General features: G+C 36.5%; 1 protein-coding gene across 19 annotated transcripts in view; it reads right to left on the bottom strand.

Annotated features, from left to right (window-relative positions):
* Positions 1 to 25,985, bottom strand: part of CAMK2D (calcium/calmodulin dependent protein kinase II delta) — a 321,617-nt gene that overhangs the window by 56,548 nt on the left and 239,084 nt on the right. For all 19 annotated transcript variants that reach the window (XM_045991913.1, XM_045991861.1, XM_045991946.1 and 16 more), the window contains exons 7-8: positions 18,286 to 18,388; positions 9,680 to 9,763 (exon numbers count right to left, since the gene is read on the bottom strand). In XM_045991913.1, coding sequence (XP_045847869.1) covers positions 9,680 to 9,763; positions 18,286 to 18,388 — 187 coding nt within the window. The remainder of the gene's footprint in view (positions 1 to 9,679; positions 9,764 to 18,285; positions 18,389 to 25,985) is intronic.

Below are 25,985 nucleotides of genomic sequence, written 5' to 3'. Positions count from 1 at the left end.
TTGCTCTCTTCTTTTGTGGTTTGATGACTTTTCTTTGTGGTATACTTATATTCCTTTCTCTTTCTCTCTTCCATATATATTATAGGTTTTCATCTTGTGGTTACCAGGAGGCTTAACATATAACAAGTTCTAATTATAACAGTCTACTTTTAAGTTGATAACTTAAGTTTGGTCCTGTTCTAAAGCTTACATTTTTACTCTTCCCTGTCCCACACTTTGTTTCTGATGTCACATTTTACTTCTACATCCTTTAGCTAGTTATCACGATCATAGAATTTTTACTACTTTTGTCTTTTAACCCATATACCAGCTTTATAACTGATTAATCCACTACCTCTACCATGTATTTACCTTTCCAGTGAGATTTATTCTTCCATATGTTTTCTTGTCACCAATTAGTAACCTCTCTTTTCAGCTTAAAGAAATCCCTTTAACGTTTCTTGTAAGGCTGGTTTAGTTTGATGAACTTTAGTTTTTGTTATATGAAAAACTCATGATCTCTCCAATTTTGAACCACTTTGCTGGGTAGAATATTCTTAGTTGGAAGTTTTTTTCCCTGTCAGCACCTTGAATGTATCATGCCACTCACTCTGGCCTGCAAAGTTTCTGCTGAAACACTTATTATGGGGGTTCCGTGGTACACAACTATTTGTTTGCCTTATTGCTTTTACTACTTTCTTATCTTTAAATTCTGACATTTTAATTATAATGTGTCTTGATGTGGGTCTCTTTATTTCATCGTATTTGGAAACCTCTGGGCTTTGTGGATATGAATGTTTGTTTCCTTCCCCACTTCCTTCCTTATCTTCCTTAAGGAAGTTTCTAGCCATTATTTCTTCAAACATGTTTTCTGCCTCTTTCTCTCCTCCTTGAGGGACCCCTATAATGTAAATTCCACCAGCAGCATGGATTCATGTTAACTGATCCTTCCACTTCATGCAATGTGTTGTTGAACCTCACTAGTATGTTTTTCAGTTGCTGTATTCTTTGGCTCTGTGATTTCTATTTGGTACTTTCTTTTATTTTCCATTTCCTTGCTGAAGTTCTCACTGCATTCATCCATTATCTTCCCATATTTGATGAACATCTTTGTTAGTATTACTTTGAGCTCTTTGTTAGGTAAATTAATTATTGGCATTTTATTAAGGGTTTTTTTGGTGAGGTTTTATTTTATTCTTCCATTTGGAATATATGCCTCTTTTATTTTTTCATTTTACTTCAAATGAAAAGTGCTGATCCCTAGAGTAGATAAAACTCCTTGTGTAGAAGATGAACCTTGTCTTTCAACTCTGCTATCTCTCAAACCTTTATTATTATCCAAAAAGCCTACTATATTTTTATGAGCCCTCAGTAGGTGAGGATGTCCCAAGACCTGTCAGTAACTGAAAGAGAAGGAGCTCATTACCTAGATTCAGGCTGTATGGAAGCCAGACCCTCAGGAACCAGCTTTAAAAACTATGCAAATACGTCAGTCCTGTGGAACAAGCATAAGCCCCACTAACCAAGCAATTTGGCAGTCACCTGGGTGACAGTCACAAAAATTGAGGCTCTAGATGAATGTTTCATCTCTTTTCTGAGAGATACTGGCAAGCTGGAACAAGGCAGAAGGAGAGTGCCAAGATGGTGTCTACAACCTACATTCCTAGAGAGTGGCTCTTAATCTACTAGATGTTACCAAACCTGAAGCCTGCTCCTCAGGCCAAAGTTCTAAGCCAAGCCAAGAGGCTCCCTTCACAGAAAGACTTGAAGGAAGTATGCCTCAGTTTGCTGTCTGTACAGTATCCTGGGGTGGCAGTTTCAGGAGAATAGGAATTAATTCTTCTTTAAATGCTTGATAGAATCTGTCTGGCCCTACGCTCTTGTTTGTTGGAAGATTTTTGATGACTGCTTCAATCTCCTTAGTGGTTATGGGTCTATTCAGGTTTTCTATTTCTTCCTGGTTCAGTTTTGGTAGTTTATATGTCTCTAGGAATGCATCCATTTCTTCTAGATTTTCAAATTTGCTGGTGTATAGTTGCTCATAATATGTTCTTATAATTGTATTTCTTTGGTATTGGTTGTGATCTCTCTTTCATTCATGACTTTGTTTATTTGGGTCCTTTCTCTTTTCTTTTTGATAATTCTGGCCAAGAGTTTATCAATCTTATTTAGCATTCTGGTCCTAGGCTGGGTTGCAAGCGTGGCCTGCCTCTGAGGCTTTGTCCTTGTGTGTTACATCTACAGCCCTGCTGGCCGACACTTGATACAGTCCATCTCTGCGAAGGGGAAGGCCCACTGATGACTGGTTCCTCAAGAACTGTCAGCCACTACATAGATAAATGCCCATAATTTAATTGTTTGATTGAGGAGTTTCTACAAAAAAAAAAATCTACTTTTACTAAAATAATTATACAAATAGAGAAGATTTTAAAACAGGCCAGAAGTTTTAAGACAAAAACAACACAGTTATTATTAAGTAGACTGATGTTTAATTTCAGTGCCTTTAAATAAACATTATTTTGTAAGCTTACTTTGATTTATCATTAGATTGGTGTCTTAGGTCTTCCTGAATTATATACTTTTGGAGTTCTATTTACTGAAAGTTTAGAATAATATGAGAGTCATGCTATAATAGTAAGTTTTATTGTAGGTAACATTTTTCTGAGCAGCTACATGTGCTTTAGTGCATTACCTCATTTACTCCATGTACAATGATGTGTGGTAGATAAAGTTATTGTCCCCATTTTACAGATGAGGAAATAGAGTATGAGAGACTGTGTGATTTAACTGTTTCAGCCACAAGTAGGCTTGACAAAATTGTGTCTTAAATGTTCCTTGCAGCTACTTGTTCTTCATCTATGAATTTAACAAGAATGGTCATTTTAAATTTAAAATTGTTTGTGTTTGAGAGGCTTTGACTCTTACTGGTAGGGTTTCAATTTGGTCCTGCCTTAAATGTTCCTTGCAGCCACTTTTTCCTTTAGCTAGGTACTTTAACTTGATTATTTTAAAGTTTTTATTGTCTGAATGTCTTTGCCCCATTAGTAAGGGGGCAATTTACTTTTTTTAAAATTTATAACTCTAATATTTTACCCTTTTTTAAACCTTTTAATTTATATTTTACATTTTAATTTAATTTAATATTTTAATTTGTAACTCTAATATTTTGCCTTTTTCTCCTAGGTCAGAGAAAAAAATGTAAAAAAAAAAATCCTTTTTTAAATTTCCCTATAACTAAGGCAGTAAAATTTTAAAAGCCAATCAAAATCTTCACTTTTATTTATTTATTTATTTATTTTTGCAAGAACACTTCAGGGATGATGACATAACCTCTAAAGGTTGGATGTTTTTCATGACATTAGTGCCTTTGATGATTGCTACCTAGTTCATTAGGGGTTGCAAAATAATGATATTGTAATTCTATTATACCTTCTTTAGTCTGAGAAGAACTTACTTAATCAATTAATTCGTTATCCTGTCTTACAGGTCATAAAGGAAAGGTAGTGTAACAGATTTTTTTTCCCTTTTGCTAATCAGTTTTCAAAATGACACATTGCTTCCTCATTAACTAATCCCCTAATCCAAAGGTTAAGATTGCTATTGTATTTTGATTATCATCATGAATGCAGAGATTTAAACTCATTTGATGTGTTTTAATCCATTACTGTTATTTTTCTCATTTATGCTCTAATTGTCCCATCATTAGCTAGAAGAAGCCTGTTCAAGTTGGGTCCTGAGTCCTGTTAATAGCTAGGTAGCAATCATCAAAGGCTACTAATACCATGAGAAACATCCAACCTTTGGAGGTTATATTATTCCTGAAGTGTTCTTGCCAGGAAAAAAAAAGTCTGTGGCCTTTAACAGTTTTCTTTGTTTTAACAAGGTACACCTGTATCATCCTGTGCTCCTGATCCATCCTTGTAATAAGCCACTTCTACAAGGAATCCTGGTTGCTTATAGTGGCAAACATTTTGTAGAGACCAATATCAGGTACTCTATAGGAGTGCTCTGTGGGAACTTCAGGTTTTTTCAACAAACAGAGAAATAGGAAGGGAAGTAAGGAGAGGGAGAGAGAGAGAGAAGCAGGAACTACAAATTAAAAGAGACCTAAGAGATGAAAATAATAACAAAACTAAGAGATAAGAGAGCACCCCCCTCCCACTAGAAGATATTTGAAGGTTTTAAGTAGTTACTATTATATTAAATTTTGAAGTGTTTCTATCATTGTCAGTCTTTTAAAAGAACTCTCTTAGAGGTAAACATTATAGTGTGTATAGATGTATTGATATTATGTTTGGATTTGACTAAAATAATCTGGGGGATGAGGAATGAATAGGATGGTATAGATGAGATAAGATTAGCCATCAGTTCATCATATTATTCTATTAACTTTTGTATGCTTCAAAATTTCCAAAGCAGAAAGTTTAAAAACCTTCATGTAACATTTAAAAATGGAACTTAAAATTAGTTTTAACTGTCATATATGCATATTTGTGCTTGGGTGATGCTAGAGATATTTGATTAATAAGAGCTGAGAAGCACTGATTACTGATTAGGTAGAATGATTACATTATCAAGAACATTCAAAAATGATTTTAATAAAAGTTAGAGTTAGAAACATGATTAAATTTATAATCACATTAATGATTAAAGCATTCTAATGACTGCTCTGATGAAAGGAGAAAGAAAGAAGCAATGTTGAGAAACTCAAGAGTTCCGTGGGAAGTTAATGGAACAATCTAACAAGACACCGACTTAATGTTCTCAGTCAATAAAGGGCATAGTATGGGTGGAATTTGGAAATGCATAATTAACTATATGAGGAATAGGTATGGCTCTCTTTTATAGTGTAATACCTTATGCAAAAAAAAAATCATACAATTCAAATAGGAAATGTTTAATTAACTCGGACCTACAGGGCCAATGATCAGTAGAACAAAGATCTAGACAATCAATGTCAGTAAGATAGAAAGTTATTTTCCAGATGATGGAAACTATGCCATTTAATAGGGGTGGCAAACTGACATTTCTTTCAGCATCAGACAGAAATGAATGCCTGAGCCTGCACTGTGTATGGGGGCCAGGGGCACTGGTAGCAAGGGGAGAGCACATGTCCATTATCTGACAGGTATAGCTGCTATTTAAGGACAAAAGCACCTTGTTATTAGTTCTTTTGATTACTTTAGAGAAGCCAGAAACTGGTAGTTTTACAAAAAATCTCCTGATAATAAATTATAAATATAAATAATAAATGTCAACACTTCTCAAAGTGAAAGGCCCACTAGTCTGGCCAACCTATCTGTAAAACACCTGTTTGCAACCTCTGCTATATTGTGCAAGAATCCTAAAATATGCTGCTCTAAAGAAATCTGCAACTAGCTAGGGTAATGCTGTTCAACGTTGGTGTGCATGAAGATAATCTAGCAAGCCTGATCAAATGGAAATTCTTTGGCATCACCATAGAGAATCTTATTTAGGATTCATGAAAAGTCATGATATTCTGCGATAGTCACTAATTCATTATCACTTATAACTGTTCTGAGTGATAGCTAATTGAGAGAGAGACACAGTTTAGACAAAGGTGAGTGTGTGAGTGTGTGTGTGTGTGTGTGTGTGTGTGTGTTGGCTATGTTTATGTGGGCTTACATTTATTATTTTTTGAGCTAAGATGTAGAAGAAAGTTTTGTTAAAATCCAGTGATTCAGTGACATCTATAAAGAACATTTGTTCATTCCACTGGGGAATAATGGAAACAGCTATATATACAAGAAAGCCATCAAAATCAATTTACTATTGTTAATGGTACAACACACAGATATGTTCTTGGCTTCATCAATGTCTATTATTTGCCTAGTTGCTTTCAAAGACTGAGTATAGGTCAGATTACATTCCATGTGAGGTCTCAAAAGCAAGGTAATGCTGGGAAATTATTTGGAATTTCTTAGGTACCAATATTTGCATATTTCTAATAAAGATAATGTACAGACTTCTTTTAGCCATTATACCAACAGTGTGCTTCACTCTGCTCTATGTCAACTGCTAAAAAGACAATCTGCTGTAGTGAGTGTTCACAGCTTAATTCACAGAAGATGAGCTGCCATTCCGCTAAGTGTCTTATTCTACATTTCTTTTGTTATCTGGGCAGTGTCATTTCCTATCACACTACCCAATGTCTAGACTTGAAAAGAAGTATTCAGTAGGCAAGAGCCAGTGTTGATGAATGGCCAAAAAAGAGTTTCTCTCAAGATGTGCCATTACCTAAAACAATCTAATGGTGTGTACATTACCTTGGTGGTTCTGTGAAGAAGGGTGGATTGTCTTAGAAATAAAGAGAATTTAATGTAACTTTCATGTTACTGGAGTGAAGTGAAAATACAATAAAATGGTAAAACAATATTCCAAACCCACTGCAGTGATCCAGGAATGTAACAAAAAGCAGAAGACTCTATCTATTACAATGTTCGTGGAAGGGGGACCATTTCCCCCAAATATGTGATATTGGAGTATCTAAGGCATTTCTGTAGTTACCTGTGTGATCCCAAATGCATTTCAAGGCACACAATTTTTAAAAAGTTACAATCTCTAAGGAAAATGAGAACTGTTAGGAAATATATACTCTAAATGGAGCATGGCTTGTCACAAAGGGAGTTGGCTGTTTGTAGAAAATTGTGGGAAGAAAGCAAAGGTAAGAATAGAACTGAGCAAAGTGAGGGGATTCTGAGTGGCTGTCAGTTAAGCATCCAACTCTTGGCTTTGGTTCAGGTTATGATCTCAGGGTTGTGAGCCCCACATCAGGCTCAATGGAAAGTCGGCTTGAGATTCTCCCTCTCCCTCTGCCTCTATCTCTGCTGTCTGTCTCTTTCCCTCTCTCTCTCTGAAATAAATAAATAAAATTTTGGGGAAAAAAAAAAAAGAACTGAGGAAAGTGAAAGGTGGCTCTTCCCATGGCAAAACAGGTTGAAATCTGGGAGATGCCCTATGGCACTAAGTTTCTAGAGTCACCCTGAGACCTGTATGTGTGTGCACATGTGTCTGCAGGTATACATGTGCTGTCTACTATTTCCTCACAGTTCTTAAGAAAGTTCTACAGCTTAGACAATAAGGAGGGAAGAAACTCTTTGCCCATCTTTTTTTCCTCTTCCAGCCAAGAGAGGTAGAGCTTCTACCCTATAAGTTACCTCACATTTTACAGATGTGAATGAAATCCTTTTATAAAATATACCATTATTTTAAAATGTTAGCTATACAAACAATGCACTCAAACAAAAAATCCAAAAGCCAAGTATACTCAAATTTACCAAAGTAATACAAAATTGAGCATTGTGTGTTTAATGAGTCTAAGGCAGTGAGTTGAAACTCTGATGATATGTCAGTTTTTAAAAATGCAACTGCCTGTACTCAGCTCAGACCCACTAAAGCAGAGAGCCCATGCAGGGGCTGGACATGTATTTATTCATATATATATATATACATATATATATAACTGATTCTGCTCCACAGAAGAAACCCTAATAAAAAATACCAGTTTTTTGGGTTTCTTTTAAATAATTGGTTATTCTTCAGCACCAATAAAATTGATATATTATGAAACATTATGAAAAAATGTTTCTAATGAAAGAATTAAATGAATGGTTTATTTAGAGTATTTGAATGAATGAAATATGATTCAGGAGCTGTGAAACTGGTCCACAATAACACATTTGGAGAATCAAAGGCAAGCAAGAGAAGAACTGACACGAGAAGAAAGCAATGAGAGAGGCAGACAGTTGGTAGTCAGGTAACCAGGTGAAGTTCTAATATTCAACTGATGATCCAAACAATAATGTTGGATCATCTAATAAAATGTGTATCTCTCACATGGCTACAAATTAGTTATCTAGGAACTTCATTTTTAAAGAAATACTTTCTTACTTTCCATTTCCCACAAGGAAGCTGAGATACCAGGCCTACTTAAAATTGGTGCCAGGTCCTACAGCAAGAGCACTGAAGAGCTGGGTGAGGGTTCTCAACCCCTGCACATACTGCCTCCTGCCCCTGAAGCAGGGGGGCAGGAGGAGGAGAAAGAGGAAAAGAAGAAGGGATTCAGAAAAAGGGAGATTGGAGGAGGCTAGAGGTGACCTTCAATGAAGGCAGCAAGGAAAGCCTCTTGAGTGGCCTGCCTCAGCTACTGACTGGTCTCTACAACATGAACCCGCTAGTGTTCAGGGTCTGAGCACAGCACACCAGCTACACTGCCCTCAGCTGTATGTATCCTCTGGAAAACCTATCTGTGTCTGCCTGCCTCTCAGCATGCTCTTTGCTGCTTTTCAGATTCATCAGCAAAGACAGATTTGTGATGAGATCTGATCTGTTGCAAGGGAAACATGCGAGTTATTTGCCATTAGCATTTAGATTGGAGCAAGGACATTCTGTGACAGTGCTCTAACCCAAAGGCATAGAGTTCATGCTTAGAAGATCTCAGATAGGGAAGAGGAAGTTAGAGCTTGGGGCACACCTACAACCTTACCCTTTAATTTATCCAAACTTTTAGAGTAATAGCTGTTGGCATTTTAAATTTCTTTACAAACTATAAAATGTCTTTGTTTGAACCCCATACAATCAATCCTATGAGGGTAATATTTTCCTGTTTTACAAGTGAAGAAACCAACTCTAAGATACTAGAGATAGGGTTTGTAGGTGTAAAGCAAAGACTTGAATGCAGGTGTTGTGACTCCTCCCATAACTCCTTTCCTAGGCACGGAGGTAAGCCTGGAGGCCCAACATGCATCCAGTTTAAGATTGTTAATAAGATAAAGCTGACAAGAAATACAGGGTGGTTAGATATAGGTTAGGGATAACCCATCACTACGAAGTAGAGGTAATGAACTTATTATTTTTTCAGTAAAACCAAATCCAGGAAGTTACTTTCAGAATCAAAGTCTTTTCTTTTCTTTGTGAAACCAACTCATTGCAGGCTTACTGACAGACACCAAAGGCAACAAGGTCTGTCTGCAACACACTAACACCAAACTATTTACAGACTTGTAGTGATGATACAGTGTCAGGAACCTAGAGGACTAGTTTGTGTCAATAATCCCAGTCGAAAACTCTTTCAGAGCATCCTATAGTGTCCCTTTTATTTCAGTTTTTCACCTATTTGCTGTATATGTTAACCCACAGAAATTTCGTTGAAAAACTGTGGTGGGAATCCTCCATATTATTATGTCTTGGAACCTGCACAGGATACTTATTTGATTGGAGTTGGTTGCTAAAGGCCTAAATCAGAGTTCAGTCCATAGGACAGACCAGTTTCATTCTTTTCCAAGATCCACTTTTTTCTCTTACTTCCTGCCAAACATGTGGTGCAAACATGGCATTTGTGGTAAGGGCTACTTGAATGAGGGGGGACGATGGCAGCCTAAATGCACAGCCGCCCCCGGGGACGCTCTGTGTCCCTGGTCTCAAAGTGCTCCCTGACCCTGGAAGCACTAACATTGTCTGGGAACTTGAGAAAAAACAAAAAAGCTCCTACCCTAGACCTACTCAGTCCGAAGTAGTAATCTGTGCTTTAGCCAGCCCTCCACATGACTTGTTGTAGGCTGATGTTTGAGAACTACTGCTCTAAGTTGGTCACAAGAGAGCATTAACTTCACATTTGAAAAATACTATTTTCAACTATATTGGTGTATTGCAAAATTTGCATGGAAATATGATTCCTTACCGCATGCCCACATATCCACTGGCTTTCCATAAGGATCTTTACGTAAAACTTCTGGAGAAAGATATCCAGGTGTGCCAGCAAAACCTAGGGAAAACGGAAGTTAATGAGTCAAAGCTGACTGGACAAAACTAATGTGAAATGGGAAACTAAGGAAGAAAATATTTTTGGGACTTTTAAATCTGATAATTCGTTTGCCAAAATAAAATGAAGCCTAAAATAATATACAATACTTTCTCTCTATAGCAGTATCAACACTAATCTGCTTTGTAACTTATTAGGAAAAAAAAATGCATTTTTTTCCCCAGATAAGGGGAAGGCTACTCTATTGTGCTATATAGTCAGCACATGTACTTAAGTCTATTTGGTTAGCAGTTCTTATTCTCACTTATTTATGCAGGATTTGAAACTAAACCTGTGAAGGGGATCAGAACACACACACCACCCCAAAATATGCCACTGTGGTATACTGATTATTTTTAGCTGAAGTCAACTGAGAATCAGTAGATGTATGACAGGCTTTTTAATCTCCTTTCTACCTAAAAGTAGGGCATACATGTCTTGTGAAAAGGTGCCCTCCCTGTACAGGAAGAGGAGATTATTCCTGGGATGGGAGTTGGTGCCAAGATGGATATGTACAAACCAACCTTACTAAAATAGCCTTGATCTTCCATTAGTTTCCCTATGTGTTTCCTCATTATTTCCCCCACAATTTAATATCCTGAGTCAAAACCCCTTTTTCCTTAGTCTTATCAAATCTCCACAACTTATCACTCTTCATTAAAAAGGGGTATTTGACCCTTGGTCTGGCCTTTCTTTAAGGTCTTCATTTATTTTCTAGAAAGGCCTCTATGTGTATGTAAAAGTTAAAATATTAACATCAAAAAAATTGTATGCTTTTCTCCTGTTCATCAGTCTTTTGTCAGTTAGACTCACAACCCTCAGCCACAGACCTAAGAGGGGAGAGAAAAAGTCCTTCCTCCGTTATATCTAACAAGAAATAGGGAGAAATTTGAAGACAGGATTAGAACTCTGCAAGAGATGATAGTTTTCATGATATCAAAATAATTTTATTATGTGAAGCATTCACCTACAAAACAAAAGAATAAAAAAGAAAGAGCCTAAGTAAGTATTTTTGAAAGTCAGGTAGTCTATGTGGTGGGGATGGGGCTGAGAATAATCGAAGAATTCACCAGGAGAAGAAATAAGTCCTAAATATATCAAAGAGATCTCTTTGTACTAATAAATTGTCAGTGTGTACTTATCACTGTCAACTAAAGAGAAGACTCAGGAACATTTGGATGAATCACTACTGAACAAGTACCAACTAGAATTTAGAGAGAGAGATGTGGTAGGAGAAACTAGATGGCAAAATAAAGTTTCATTATTGTATAAATCAGTGTAAATTCCAATAAGGTATGCTTAAATAACAATCAATTTAGAGGTGGAACCTAGAGTGACATTTTTCTTATTTCTGAAAATAACAGCTTTCAAATAAAAATAGGTACTTTTAAAAAGACCCGAAATAACCACTTGGAAGTTTTATTTAAAGGCACACCGAAAACCTGGAAACATTTCTTTATAAGGATATGTAATCAGGAATTCCTCCAACCACAAATCACTGAAGAAGCTCATTTTATATTTACTGGGATTCAAGTGCCCAAGAAAGGAGTCTTTTCTTCCCATTTTCAAACTTATTAAGTACAATGTGCAGACAGATATAAAAATAAGTATGTATGTGTATATATATAGATAGATAGAAAAAATAGCATGGTTATTCCTCTGAACAAAATTACCTTGGAAAGTAAGGCAAAGGATTGTGGATTTTAACCCCTGGGCCCCTTTATTACTATTCCTTTCCTTTCTTATAGCAGAAGATGGAGTGGACAGTAAGAAGGGACTCCAAGAAAAGATGCCTGTATTATAGTTTAAGCTTCACATGGACCATTGTGGATCTACTCCTAGTCTCAAACCTTTCTTAAATGAAGGATTTACTTGACAGTTGTGAGGTGAAAGAATTCCTAATAATCATGGTGGCTCCATTACTTAAACTTTGAGGATGACATCAAGGAGAGATGTGAAGTCAGCTAATTCCAAGGTACAATGGGCATGAGAGTTCTAAGAGCTATTGGTATGCCACACCTGCTCTCAATCCAACGGTCCCTTTCCAACTCCTCCCAGGTTGAGACACAGACAAAGGAACTCAATGAGACACCAAAGCCAAACTCCAGATTAAAGAACATGTTTCTAGCCTACACTTTAAGACCCTTTATTTCCTGGTTCCCCTTCAGTCATTCAGCATGATTTCTTTCTAGTCCTGAGCATTTGACCTAATTAATCTATTTAAGGTCTCTTGAAAACAGACTGTTCATTCTTGCACTTGATGTTACTTTTTCTGTTCCTTGAAGCCTCAATTTCCATCTCTACCTTTTCTTTAACAGAGTGGGCTCTAAATTATTTCCATTTAGAGATCTCCTTAGCTAACTACAATTCTCAGTGGTTCTTCCTTACTCTGAATTTTTACCACCTTTTCATATACAATCTATAATCTCTTTTCTAGAATTAGTAAACCTTAATATACATCTTAAATATCTTAGTAGAATACATTTCCTAGGGTGGGGGATGTTAATGATATTTCATCTAGAGAAAAAAGATAAAGAAGCCACTGTGTGACTAAGAAATGAAAAGATAATTTTAAACTTAAATTTAAAAACCTTCTCTGGAGACTAAAATGCTAACAGAACACCACAATGTTCATTCTTATTTAATGTAATTATCATTTGAACAGTCAGTGGTGTCCTTACTCCTAAGAGTACTGAAGCATGCTCTAAATGGATAAACATTACTGAACTGTGTACTGTGCAATGTGTTCTCATGAACACCAAAATACTGAGGGTAAGACAGAGAAAGTCTTTTCTAGCAGGGGATTAAACACACAAGAATCTCATTTATCATGATAAATGCTATTAACAGGGAAATTAATGAGTGCTTACCTTCTTTACAGATAATATGTGTTTCTCACTCTGAAAAACCAATAGGAATATCAGAGCAGACCAAAAACAAAACATACTTACTGTTGGCAATGTATCCACTGCCCTAAGAAAACTCAAACTTTAAAAAAGAGACATAATAGTAATCAAGCAAAACAATTATTCCATGAAGGAAGATGGTGGTAGTTACCCTTTTTTCCTAGTAGCAACAAGAACTAGAAATATACTGCAAACACCACTTCTAATCCCACAGGAAAAATGGGCTATATTTGTATATTTCTCTTTGGTAAATTTTCTAGCCATCTTAACAAGTTGTAGTGACACAGGGTATTACTCCTAGCATTTCTGGCTAGTAATCAAATAGATCAGGGCTAGGAAGACAAAAGAAATTATCATGAGAAAAAGAAAGATTTAGGCTTAAAAATGAGAGAAGAACAATAAATAGCTGCTATAAGCCTTGTGTAGTTTTATTTTTCTTATTTGTAGTAGACCATTTATATTTATTGAAATAAAATTGGGGGTGCCTGGGTGGCTCAGTGGGTTAAGCCTCTGCCTCCGGCTCAGGTCATAATCTCAGGGCCTGGGATTGAGTCCCACATCAGGCCTTCTGCTTAGCGGGGAGCCTGCTTCCCCCCCCCTGTCTGCCTCTCTGCCTACTTGTGATCTCTCTCTCTGTTAAATAAATAAATAAAATCTTTAAAATAAATAAATAAAAATAAAATTAAATTAAATTAAACAAAAGCGAAATTCTGGCATTACATATACTGAAAAAGTTCTGCTCTTCTCTTAACATTAAATTACTTTATAAAAATAAAAAGGTTTCCCTCCCCATCACTGATAATACATTTTATTTTATTTTTTTAAAGATTTTATTTATTTATTTGACACACAGAGAGAGATCACGAGTAGGCAGAGAGGCAGGCAGAGAGAGAGGGGGAAGCAGGACCCCGCTGAGCAGAGAGCCCGACGCGGGGCTCGTTCCCACGACCCTGAGACCATGACCTGAGCCGAAGGCAGAGGCTTAAGCCTCTGAGCCACCCAGGGGCCCCCTGATAATACATTTTAAAAGACAACATTAATCAGTTACAGATGATGGGCATTAAAGAGGGCATGTGATGTAATGAGTCACTACATTCTACCTTTGAAACTAATAATACACTGTATGTTAACTAACTTTAATTTAGATAAAAAAATAAATACACGAGACTATGATGATAGATAATCTCGAATAAATATCATATCAAGTCATTCATACTAAAACATGCTTTTACTTTAAAAATCTATGATATGTCTGGTATTACAACCAAAAGATATATAGTATATCACATGCTTCCTTCTCCTCAAGTTGGTTACCATGAGGATTCACTTGCATAGAATAACATGAAAATAAGCTAAAGAAAAAAAATTTGTGCATTCTCTTAAGCTTATAAACAATGTTTTTTCTACATTTTTTGAAATGCGGAATTTTCTTGGGACTTAAAATGCACCTCTTTTTAAATTATTTTTTTATTTTTTTATTTTTAAAGATTTTATTTATTTGACAGGCAGAGATCACAAGTAGGCAGAGAGGCAGGCAGTGAGAGGGGGAAGTAGGCTCCTTGCTGAGCAGGGGCTGATGCAGCCCGATCCCAGGACCCTGGGATCATGACCTGAGCCAAAGGCAGAGGCTTTAACCCACTGAGCCACCCAGGCGCCCCACCTCTTTTTTTTAATTAGTTTTTATTAACATATAATGTATTATTTGCCCTAGGGGTACAGGTCTGTGAATTGTCAGGCTTACACATTTCACAGCACTCACTGTATCACATACCCTCTCCAATGTCCATAACCCAACCACCCTCTCCATACTCCCCCTCCCCCAGAAACCCTCAGTTTGTTTTATGAGATTAAGAGTCTCTTATGGTTTTTCTCCCTCCTGATCCCATCTTGTTCCATTATTTCCTTCCCTACCCCCAAACTGCCCACCCTGCTTCTCAAATTCCTCATATGAGAGAGATCATATGATAGTTCTTTCTCTGATTGACTTACTTCGCTCAGCATAATACCCTCTAGTTCCATCCGTGTTGTGGCAAATGGCAAGATTTCATTTCTTTTGATGGCTGCATAGTATTCCATTGTGTGTGTGTGTGTGTGTGTGTGTGTGTGTGTGTATACCACATCTTCTTTATCCATTCATCTATTGATGGACATGTAGGTTCTTTCCATAGTTTGGCTATTGTGGACATTGCTGCTATAAACAATCGGGTGCACGTGTCCCTTCAGACCACTACATTTGTATCTTTAGGGTAAATACCCAGTAGTGCAACTGATGGGTCGTAGGGCAGCTCTATTCTCAACTTTTTGAGGAACCTCCATGCTGTTTTCCAGAGAGGTTGCACCAGCTTGCATTCCCACCAACAGTGTAGGAGGGTTCCCCTTTCTCTGCATCCTCTTGAATATCTGTGGTTTCCTGACTTGTTAATTTTAGCCATTCTGATTGGTGTGAGGTAGTATCTCATTGTGGTTTTGATTTGTATTTCCCTGATGCTGAGTGATGTTGAGCACTTTTTAAAATTCACCTCTTAAAAGTTGTTACTCTAATAGGTATCTTAGCAAAAACAACAGTCATAGTATCATACTGAAGAAGAAATGGGGATTTTATTCCCAATCTGTCTTTCTTTCTCTGGAATCAGATCACTTTTAAACATAAATGATCACAATTTGAAATTTTTGTACTTTCATTTGGATGCTATTGCTTTCACTAACTTGATAATTGGTTTTTCACTCATCGATTTGCTCAACAACTTTCACTGAGGAGGCAGAGAACTGTGGCATTGTGTTTCATGCCTAGGTGGTTTTGAAAACTTATTCAACATCTTTCTTTTTTAAAATTTTTTTTTTTTATATTTTATTTATCTGACAGACGGAGATCACAACTAGGCAGAGAGGCAGGCAGAGAGAGAGGAGGAAGCAGGCTCCCTGCGGAGCAGAGAGCCCATGCGGGGCTCAATCCCAGGACTCTGGGATCATGACCTGAGCCGAAGGCAGAGGCTTTAACCCACTGAGCCACCCAGGCGCCCCTCAACACCTTTCAAAGCCCAGGCATATTCCTATGGACTCGTAAAAGCCTTGCAAAGAAATGTGTATTATCACTGCTTACAAAGAAGACATGGACCTCACAGAGTTAAAGTGACTTGCCCAATATCATACTATTATTAAGAATCAGACCCAGGATATAAGCTTGGGTATTCTAATTCAAAAACCAGAATTTTTTTCTACTGCACAAAATCCTACCATCAAGCAGCTTATGATCTAGCACAGGAGATAAAACACAGAGCTCAAAAACAAGGGAGATTTAAGGTGCTCAATTATATCACTCTTTTATGCACCAAGCCAAGTTACTGATGTTAATTTGTAGCTTGGCTCTGATAATAAGGCTTGTCTTGTTCCTCATATCCTATCATCACCTTCTACCCAGTTCTGGCAATTACATCCCTAGCCTATGTCTCTGTTTTGGTGTCCTGCTTCATACCCTGAGTCTTGTGAAGCAAACGGGTCTAGATGGGATTAGAGTCCAAACTCTGGAGCATTGATTTCCCCTAAACAGACTTCCTTAGAGTTTAGAGTCACTGACTGTTCTGTATATCATCTGGAATTTGCTTGCTCTTGCATATTCCTTAGTTCAAGCTGTCATCATACATAATTTGAACTCCTGTATTAGCCTACCTGGTCCCTGCCTTCAGAATAAGTATCCTTAAGCCAACTCCATATTGTTACCTACAACATCATTATATAACTAACATAAACCCCATTATGCCCTTCCCTACTGAAAATTTTTCACTGGGTTCTTGAAACTTCTAGGATAAAAGCCAAATCCTTCAAAAGCACATAAAATCCTTTCCCACCTAATTAACTACCACTCATTCCAGTATACTTTATACTTTAGCTGTATCAAACTTCTTGCTATTCCATAAATAGAAACGTAGTTTCAGGCCTCGGAGATTTTTGCATGTGCTGATCCCTCAGTCTGGCCTTCATCTCCTTGCACATTAGTCAACAAATTCTCATTCACCCACTAGGGAAGCAGAAGCACTACCCCAATCACCAAAATGTTCCCCAGACGCAGAATTTCATCTTTCTCTTATGCTCCAGGGCACCTTCCTGCATGCCCTGTTAAATGCTCTCACACTGCATGGGAAACAGTTACTGATACAGAAGTTTCAGTATCTTGAGGGGCATGACCTCCTGCTTAATTTAAGTATCTCCATTAATTTTTCTGCCCACCTCTGTGATAGCCCTCCTACTTTCTATTGGACCTCAATTCCAAGTTACCATATATTCTTTATCTGTGTCAACTGTGTCCTTATATAGTATACAAAGATGCCTCTGAATCTCCAATTTACAGTACTTATTCTAGGTCCTACCTTCTTTCAGTTTGCATTTAAGAGGAATAGGCTTATTCATATGTCAAAACATGACAATCCAAATGCCAAGTTTGAAGATTGTAAATTCATTTGGTAGGTGAGGAGAGACTTAATGTAAACAGCGGTATTAAGCTTAGGAGGAATCGTGGACAAGGGTAACAGTCAGGTACTACGGAAATAGGATGGGAAGCAAAAAAATGAGGTCCTAAATTAAGCTGCCTGTAGAGGAAAGGCTGCCTTGCCACCCACTCCCACTTATTAGCTGGGACAGATTAGAGACAATGATGAACCTGGGGGCCCGGTTCACACCTTAGATTTAGGAAAACACAAAAAGTCTTTGCATATGAAATAAAAAAAGTAAGCACTTCTTGAGTGCTGTTTGCTGTTGTTGTTCAGAGGAAAAGCAATTAGAAGTGAAGGGCATTTTAAAACTGATCTAACCTCAATACACTGAAAGTCAGAAAAGAAGTTAGAGGCTTAGGGAGAGGTTATATTTTGGAAGATTACATGAAAAAAAATGGGTCAGTACTGGCAAATGGCAACAACAGAGGCATAAAAAAAGAAACAGTGAATAAAATAATCCAACAAGATAAATACTGAAATAATACACAAGCCTGGTTACAAATGCTCTGATTTAGAGTTAATTTCTTTCTTAATTGTAAAGAAACAGACATTTCACTAAAAAGAAATTTCGAAATTATCAACATTTTACAGCAGAAACTGGCAGTGTGAAGAAATAGAAGATAATTAAGATGAACACACACACACACACACACACACACACGCTATATTTTTAAACTTTAAGTTGCTAACTATGAAGTATGTGGAAATATTCTGTATTTCCCAAGTCCCTACTATTTACGCAGCAGTTTTTGGCATCAAGTAAGGTTCTATGTGAACAGTCAATTTTCTCTCAAAAAGTCCTCTTTTAACAATGCAAATCTGCCTTATTACTTCTTAGTACAAGGATCCATTTTCTCACTCATGTTTTAAGAAAAAGTCTACACATTACTGCTCTATTAACATTTTCTCTTAAATTATTTCTAGATTATATACCTTCTAATGTCAATAAAATGAAATGCTTATAAAGATCTAATGTCTTCAGTTTAGTCAGGCTGTGTTAGAAGGAATATTTCTGTTTTACTTTGGCTGGGAAGTGTGTTATGATGAGCCAGAAGAGAATGAGCAACATAAAGTAGAAAGAAGCCCTACTCACCAAACCACGCCTGCTGGTCTCCTTGAACTTCTATGGCTAAGCCAAAGTCTGCCAGTTTCACAGCTGCTCCCTTGGATTTGCTAGCTAAAAGCAAATTCTCAGGCTTTATTTAGAAAGGAAAAAAAAAGAGACTGAAGTGAGAACCTATTTTAAGTGACTATTCAAAACTAACAACATTTTGTAAGATTGGGGCGGGGCGGGGGGAGTCATGCACTGTCCTCTCTCCTGGAGACTGTCATTCCTAAATCCCAGGGAAAATATGGTTAGAAAAATGATTAAAAATTATCATGTGTGCAGGTTTCAGACAGATGCATAAATGTACTAGAGAGATACTAGACAGAAAAAAGAATATAGTTGGGGAGAGATCAAATGAATGGAAGCACCTGTCTTGACCTGCTCACATGCTTCGAAGGGCTGCTGAGGTCCAGACTTGGCCATGGACATTGACTTAGAAGCCTAATAGAGTACAGACATTTTCAGCAGAAGGAAACTTGGCAAAATGATAACAAGAGTTGGACCAATCTACAGACATTTGGCAAATGAAACCGTGCAAATTAAATCCTAGTTGACTTCAAGAGTTTGGACCCAAATGTAGTCATTTGATTCCTCAATGTTTTCAAACAATTTCTGTACAAATTTTGGAGTCTTATTCTGAATTACATATTAAATTGCTGTCTTTAAGAATCTGTTTATTCTTAAAGGCAGAAAGAGTATACTATTTGCCAAATGTTATAGTTAGCATTTTTTCCCTTATAAGCCAGTTTTTTAAAAACATAATTTAGATGTCTACAAAGTGTGATTCAAAGCATTCCTTATATATTTGTTCTCACATTGTGAAATACTATAACAAAGATACATTTTCATTTTCTTGGGTATTAATCATTACTCAAGGACTGATAACTCGTTGTTGGAATAAGGCTGTGTTTATACCACTGTTTCCCAACCAGGGCATCGAGACACACAGGAACTTTGAAAATAGGCATGAGGGCAAAGTCTTGAATTTTCCCCAACCACCTTTGTGGACTTTGGGTATTGAAGAGAGAGACAGTCAGGAAAAGGAGGCTGATTAATACATACACTGAAGTCTACCATCGCTAAGTATCTGGATGAACATACAGTTGGACTGGTACTTCCACATTTGGAAGACTAGTTCAGCGTCTTACCTTGGCTAAAACCCAGCAAATTTAGAGGTGTGCCTCGGACTGAAAGAAGTTGGGAAACAATGGAGTCTACAAGTGCCAAAACAATTGTCTGGAAATCTAAATATTCAAGTCATTCAAATTGATTCTGTTTATGTGTTGGCAAACTAATTCAATTTTTTTTTTCATGAAATGGCTACTTTTTTCTTACTGAATTAGGCAATTCTGTTGGCTGTTTTGACCTTGTATAAACACAGCCTAAACCAATATTTAATTTATTAATTAAGCCAGCCATGCAAATTAGCAAAGACTCATAACCAGAACTTGAAAAAATTAGGTTTAGTCTATAAGAAGTAAGAGTGTAGGCAAGTAAGTTTTAATCAAGTACCAGACTTCTTCAGGCTGTTCACTGCCATCAGATTCATCACTATTATGACAATAGGTAACTGTAAGGAAAACTGTAATTTCTTAGGGCTGATAGGGCTTTTTAAATCACCTCAACACTAAATACATAATAATTTAATTTGGACACTGGGATGAAGATGTCTCAAGAATATGAAAGATGTCCATGCTGAAATAACCTTTAGTGAAAAACCTAACATCCAAAATGGGGACTCTGGTTATCTATTAATGTAGTACAGTACCTAACCATATCATATTATTAATATTTGACATTTTATTTTCACAACTAAAATTTATGGCCTACTATATTCACGCATTTTCTATTTAATCACAAAGTGATTTCCAGCTATTAATTTATTAAAGAAATGACTTTGAAAAACCGCATCAAACTGTTAAGCAATTTTAATTCTTTGTAACCTTTACATTGAAAAGCACTGAGATGTCAGAGATCTCTGCTAATACACATCTGTCCTAATTTGTCAACCACAGACTCATTCAAGGAAAGAGTTTCAATTACTTTAGAAATCACAATCATTTTAGATCTTTTAATCAAGTAGTAGTGAAGTTTGCTGAGCAAATGTCAGTGGCATCAGTAAATAAATTTTTAAAATATTTAATGTGCTTTTATTCTTATCACTAGATCAAAAAGTTCTGGGCAGTGCTATGTGCATTACGCCCTTAAACACCAAGTATCTGCCAATTCAGAAGAAATGGAACACCTTAGAGTTTTATCATACATGGCCTCTGAATGACTGGGGCAAATATTCATACCTAGAGATGACCTAGAATACCTCTCTATAGGGCCTTGTGAGTCATCCAGGGATATAATTAATCCATCTGGATCAGTGTTTTACCTTATACCCATTAAGACTGTTCAGCTGCAGTTATGTATAGGAAAAGGCAGGGCTCTTTCAAGGTTACTGTGGAGATTTAAAAATTAATAGAACTAAAAGGGCTTCATGTTTATACATATCTTTTAAGCAAACCTAAAATACAGAATTATGGAATGGAAACTGAAAAATAAAGGTGCTTACTGACTTTACTAAAGGATTATTTTCTTTACTAAATATTTCATCATAAGATTGCTTCTAATGGCCAGCTTCAATGAAACATTAGAAATAGCATACAAATGTGATTTATATACAACTCTTTGGAATATATTCAAAATCTGAATAATCCTGTTATCACATTCTGCCATTTATATGGCATCCAACTTAAATATGTGTTGTACTACAAAAGTTCACTGGCAAGTAGGTTAGTTCAAATTCTGAACACTTACAGAAAAGAAGATAATTTGTGATTGTAAATCACAAAAGCTGAAATGGTAGACTCTTTCAGCTAATTAGTGGCTGCTTCCTTAAAAGGACCACCACCATTATCTGCTACTATTCAGCAATTTGATTTTCTAAAGCAAATGAGAAAGGTGAAATCAGAAACACAGGTCTTCCAATGTATAGCTGAACATGAGAGAAATGGGGAACTTGATGATCTAGAAAAAAGATGCAGAGCTAGGTCTATGTCTTAGGACTGACTGTTATTAACTGTGTGGACATGGGTAACTCATAGACTGTTGGAGCTAATTAGTTCTTTCATCTCTCAAATGAACACTATAAGCATATTTCTCATAACAGTATAAACAAAATTATAAAATCTCACTGGATTTTATCACCAGAGCTCTATTCTCTGTATGGAGCAATATACACATTGATGATTAGCTGTTACACTCCAGTGCAGCTGGCCATGTCAATGTGCAGGACACTGAATATTTGAAGCGAATGTTCATAACTTGGGGGATGTCTATATTCCTAAATTTAATGCAATCTATTATGATAATCTTTATATATTGAGATTATCTCTAAATTCCTATAATGCAATCACTTTTTAGGTTCGGTTTTAAATAGATTCTACTGATGTTCTCACACACAGGTTCCTTCCCCACCCAATTGCTTCCTAATGATGCAGGATTTTCCATGACATCTGGTCTTAGTGTCAACAACCATTTATAGCATATCAGCTGTAATGAGCAGCAACTGTTGGCGAGTTTTGTTCTGTGCTTCCATATGGATGCAACAGCAACTTCTTTCATTGTGATTTGAGATTTTCTTGAATCTGTTCAAGTATCTCAAAGTACCTAGGCAGGTTGCTGGTATCACTTTTAGGACTGGGACTGACTTGGGAGATAAAATAACTCAAACCCTTTAGTCTCTAAATGAGGTAGGATCTGTGCACATATGTGATTATCTAGCCAACAAAACTCAAACATTAGGAATTTTTAAGTGTAGTGAAATCACGTGTGGTTTACTTTTTTATAGCTTTTAAATGAATATCATAAACAGTTATTAGTTTTATCATTCTATATTATTTAATCCTTTCATTTCTGTAGATATTTGTTTTTAAGAATTGAAATGATCTTTTTAGATTTCTTTCCTCTACTGGACAGTATCAATTATTTCAACATGAAGTTAAGCATTCCGTGCTTTGGTGTGTTTTCAGTCACTTTTCCTTTGCCACAGAAGGTGTGAACAACACTCCTAGAGATAGACTAAGTGAAAGTGCATGAACTGAAAAGCTTGAATGAATATCAAGCTCATTCATGCACATGGCAGAAGTTCTTTTGTGCACATGGTACAAGTGACTTTTGCTTTTATTTTTATATGGAATGGATACTTGAATTTATGTACCTAAGCACACGGAGTTCTCAGCTGATGCCATGTGTTGAAAGTCTGTGGTTACAAAGTACTATTTCCATCATCAAGCATACATGAGCAAGTTCCTAGGAATCATCTGTTTTCCTTTCCTGTTTTCTTATTTACTTCTACATTATTAGCAGATACTATCAGCACATACTTCTATACTATTAGCAAATACTTCTCTGAAAGAAGCAGACCAGTGGGACTGTGCCAATTACCTACTGTTTCTCCATGGCCTGACACACAGCTGTCAGGTTCAAGAAAGAAACACAAGATGACCAATGAATTATGGAATTTATCACTTACACAGTTTGTATCTAAAACACCTAGACATACTTTATACACAAATGATAAGTTCTTTAAACTTTTATGTGGTATACTTCTGAGAAAAGAGGAACAATTGCAATTTTATAATTATTCAAAATGTATCTACTACTAAAGAGGATTTACTGAATACATGTCATATTCCCCCAGAAAATTAATTTCTCTTTCTGATCTTTAATTTTATTCCTATATTTAATTTAGATTTAAAATCCCTTCCCCCATCTCCAAAATTATTATCCTCATTAAAATCTATTCTCTCTCTCTCTGTCCTTTCCCTCTCTTTTTCTTCTTCCTCTCTCTCATATTCATCTGCTGATCTGATGATTTTTCTATTAAATAATATTGTTTTTTAGGAGGTAGGCTAAGAAAAAAAGCACTATTTTTTGCTGAGACAATTCACAGATGTTGATGTGTTGCTAAAAGATTGTTTTATGTATGAAGCCTTCTATCCAGATGCTGTTCTTGAAGTTTGGTAACTATCTCTGATGTACCTTGAACTGAAGAAATCTTACTATTTTGTGTGAAATATATGATAAAGCAGAGCTATAAAACTGTCCTTTTTGACTTACTTCTGTTCCCTGATTCGCAGAAACTATATTCTTCAGACTGTTAAATGAGAGAACACATCTCTCCACTTCTTATGACCTCAAGAGTTGTCACTTGTTACTACCAGTTTTTGTTTGACCTATCTCCTTTTTTCTGGGAGAAATAGCACTGATACATATTTTTTTTTTTTAAATTTTATTTATTTATTTGACAGATAGAGATCACAAGTAGGGAGAGAAGCAGGCAGAGAGAGAGAGGAGGAAGCAGGCTCCCCGCCAAGCAGAGAGCCCGACGCGGGACTCGATCCCAGGACCCCGAGATCATGACCTGAGCTGAAGGCAGCAGCTTAAACCACTGAGCCACCCAGGCGCCCCCTGATACATATTTTTAAATGATCTTTAATTCGTGGCCTGTATGTTCTAGCCACACAAGGTTCGTTCTGATTTTGCTCTATAATTTGTGCCCACCAACTCTGATAGAACCTCAATAGGTGCTTAAGAAATGTTTGATGAACATTTAATCCTCTCTTTTTATACCTAAGTTTTCAATTATTAGCTCACAAACACTCAAGACTAAGTTACAGTAATCTACTCTTTATAAACAATCTATTTTTAGGCACTCCAGACTGATTGTCTTGATGTGGCCTAAATCAAATGTGCCAAATGCATTTCGTTCTTCTGTGTGTCTCATTTTCAAAAGGCTGTGACCAATGCCACCTTACTAATTTGCTAAATAAGCATTTTTTTCTTTGGACATCTATTAACAAATTATGTTGTGCACCCCCCCCCCCAACTCCACATTTTTTTTTTAGATTTATTTATTTATTTATTTGACAGATGGAGATCACAAGTAGTCAGAGAAGCAGGCAGAGAGAGAGGAGGAAGCAGGCTCCCTGCCGAGCAGAGAGCCTGATGTGGGGTTTGATCCCAGGACCCTGGGATCATGACCTGAGCCGAAGGCAGAGGCTTTAACCCACTGAGCCACCCAGGTGCCCCTATTCCTTATTTCTAATAATACAGATCTTGTACAGCTCTGAAAGATCCATAAGCAGGATCACTTTAATCATTTGATTCACTAAACTTAGACTCATTTCCCAATTCTTAATGTTGCTGGCAAAATTACTTTCCATCATTGTTTTACCTCTTATTTGGCCTTTCTAAAGTTTTTGATTTATCCAACTAATGAGTAGAGAAGTGGTAGCAATTAAGTATGCAGACCCTGGAACCAAAATGCTTGGGCACAATTCACAATTTACTAGCTGAGCAACCACGAATAAGTTCTTTCACTCATGGTTTCTAAATCTCTCCTTATGCAACATGGGGAAGATCAAAGTGCCTTCTTCATAAAGCTGTTGTTAAGATTCGTATGATAACACAGTACAGGGTACATGGTAACTGCCGGATAAATGGTAGCTATTATCATTTTTATTACTAACGTCCTGCCTTGATCCAAATCCTCCCAAAGACGAGAGTCATATTCCTGAACTATAGTACTATAATTATGTCACCACTACACTCCTTAATACTGCTTGGATCTGACAGTGGATTCACCTCAGATGAAAGGTCTACATATCCACTGGATACTGCCTGGTTGTGATTGATGGGCTTCCTTTATGCTAATATCCCACCACATGGAGCCTTCTCCTATTGCTTGTTTCTGGGACATCGTCCAATTTTCTGCTATGCCTCAGCCTTGTCTCTAGGTTCTTAGAATTTTCCATCTGGTGGATTCCACCGTCTAACAAGCTCCCAAGAGTGGCAGTTATTCAAATAATGATCTTAATGATATCACTGTATTAAAGAGTGATACTTGCCCTCTTTATTCAATATTAACATACACAAAATCTATTTTATTCAGTGATGCCTTTTATATTATGAATGTGCTTTTGATTGAATTTCATTCATTCCAAAATTGAAAGCATATGCCACAAGTATTTACTAGGTATTAAGTCCTATATTAGATACCATGGAGTAAAACAGTATTCTAGGTAGGTACAGTACAGTAATGCAGCTGTTGTTCGAGAAGAGGCTTATAAACAAAATGTACAGCACTCATATGCTTATAGGTACCTTTAATAATGAAGAACATAACATTTCCTGTGGTTTTCTGTCAGTGATATGGACAAATTAAAGTGTGCACCAAACATATGTATTCTATATGAATTAATATATAAGTCAGGGTATGGAAACAAAATATATGACCTAAGAATAATAAGGGCAAATTTTTGTTTAAAGCTTGGTAATAAGAAACTTTACCAATATTTTCATTTTACTATACTGGCAAATATGCTATCACAAGCTATATACTTATCAGATAAAGTATACGTGTGGGTATAAAAGACATAAAACAAAGCCAGGGATTTAGCACATTCAGGGTGTGTGTTAAATGCCTCTAATATACTCTTAGTATGTTATGAAATGGCCTACTGAAACATGCACCGAAAACTAGACTCGACTGAAGTCTGTTCTAGTCAGCAATTTGACAGAAACCAAAAGAATTACAAAAATTATAACTAGCTCTATAAAAAGTTCACCCCTATTCTCTCCTAAAATCAGAATAAGAATGGAGAACAAAAACACTTTTATCCCTTGAAAGAAAT

Source organism: Meles meles, chromosome 2 (genome assembly GCF_922984935.1).
Source record: "Meles meles chromosome 2, mMelMel3.1 paternal haplotype, whole genome shotgun sequence".
Classification (NCBI taxonomy): Eukaryota; Metazoa; Chordata; class Mammalia; order Carnivora; family Mustelidae; genus Meles; species Meles meles.
The sequence above is the reverse complement of the archived record's forward strand: the minus strand, read 5'-3'. Positions and strand labels throughout refer to the sequence as shown.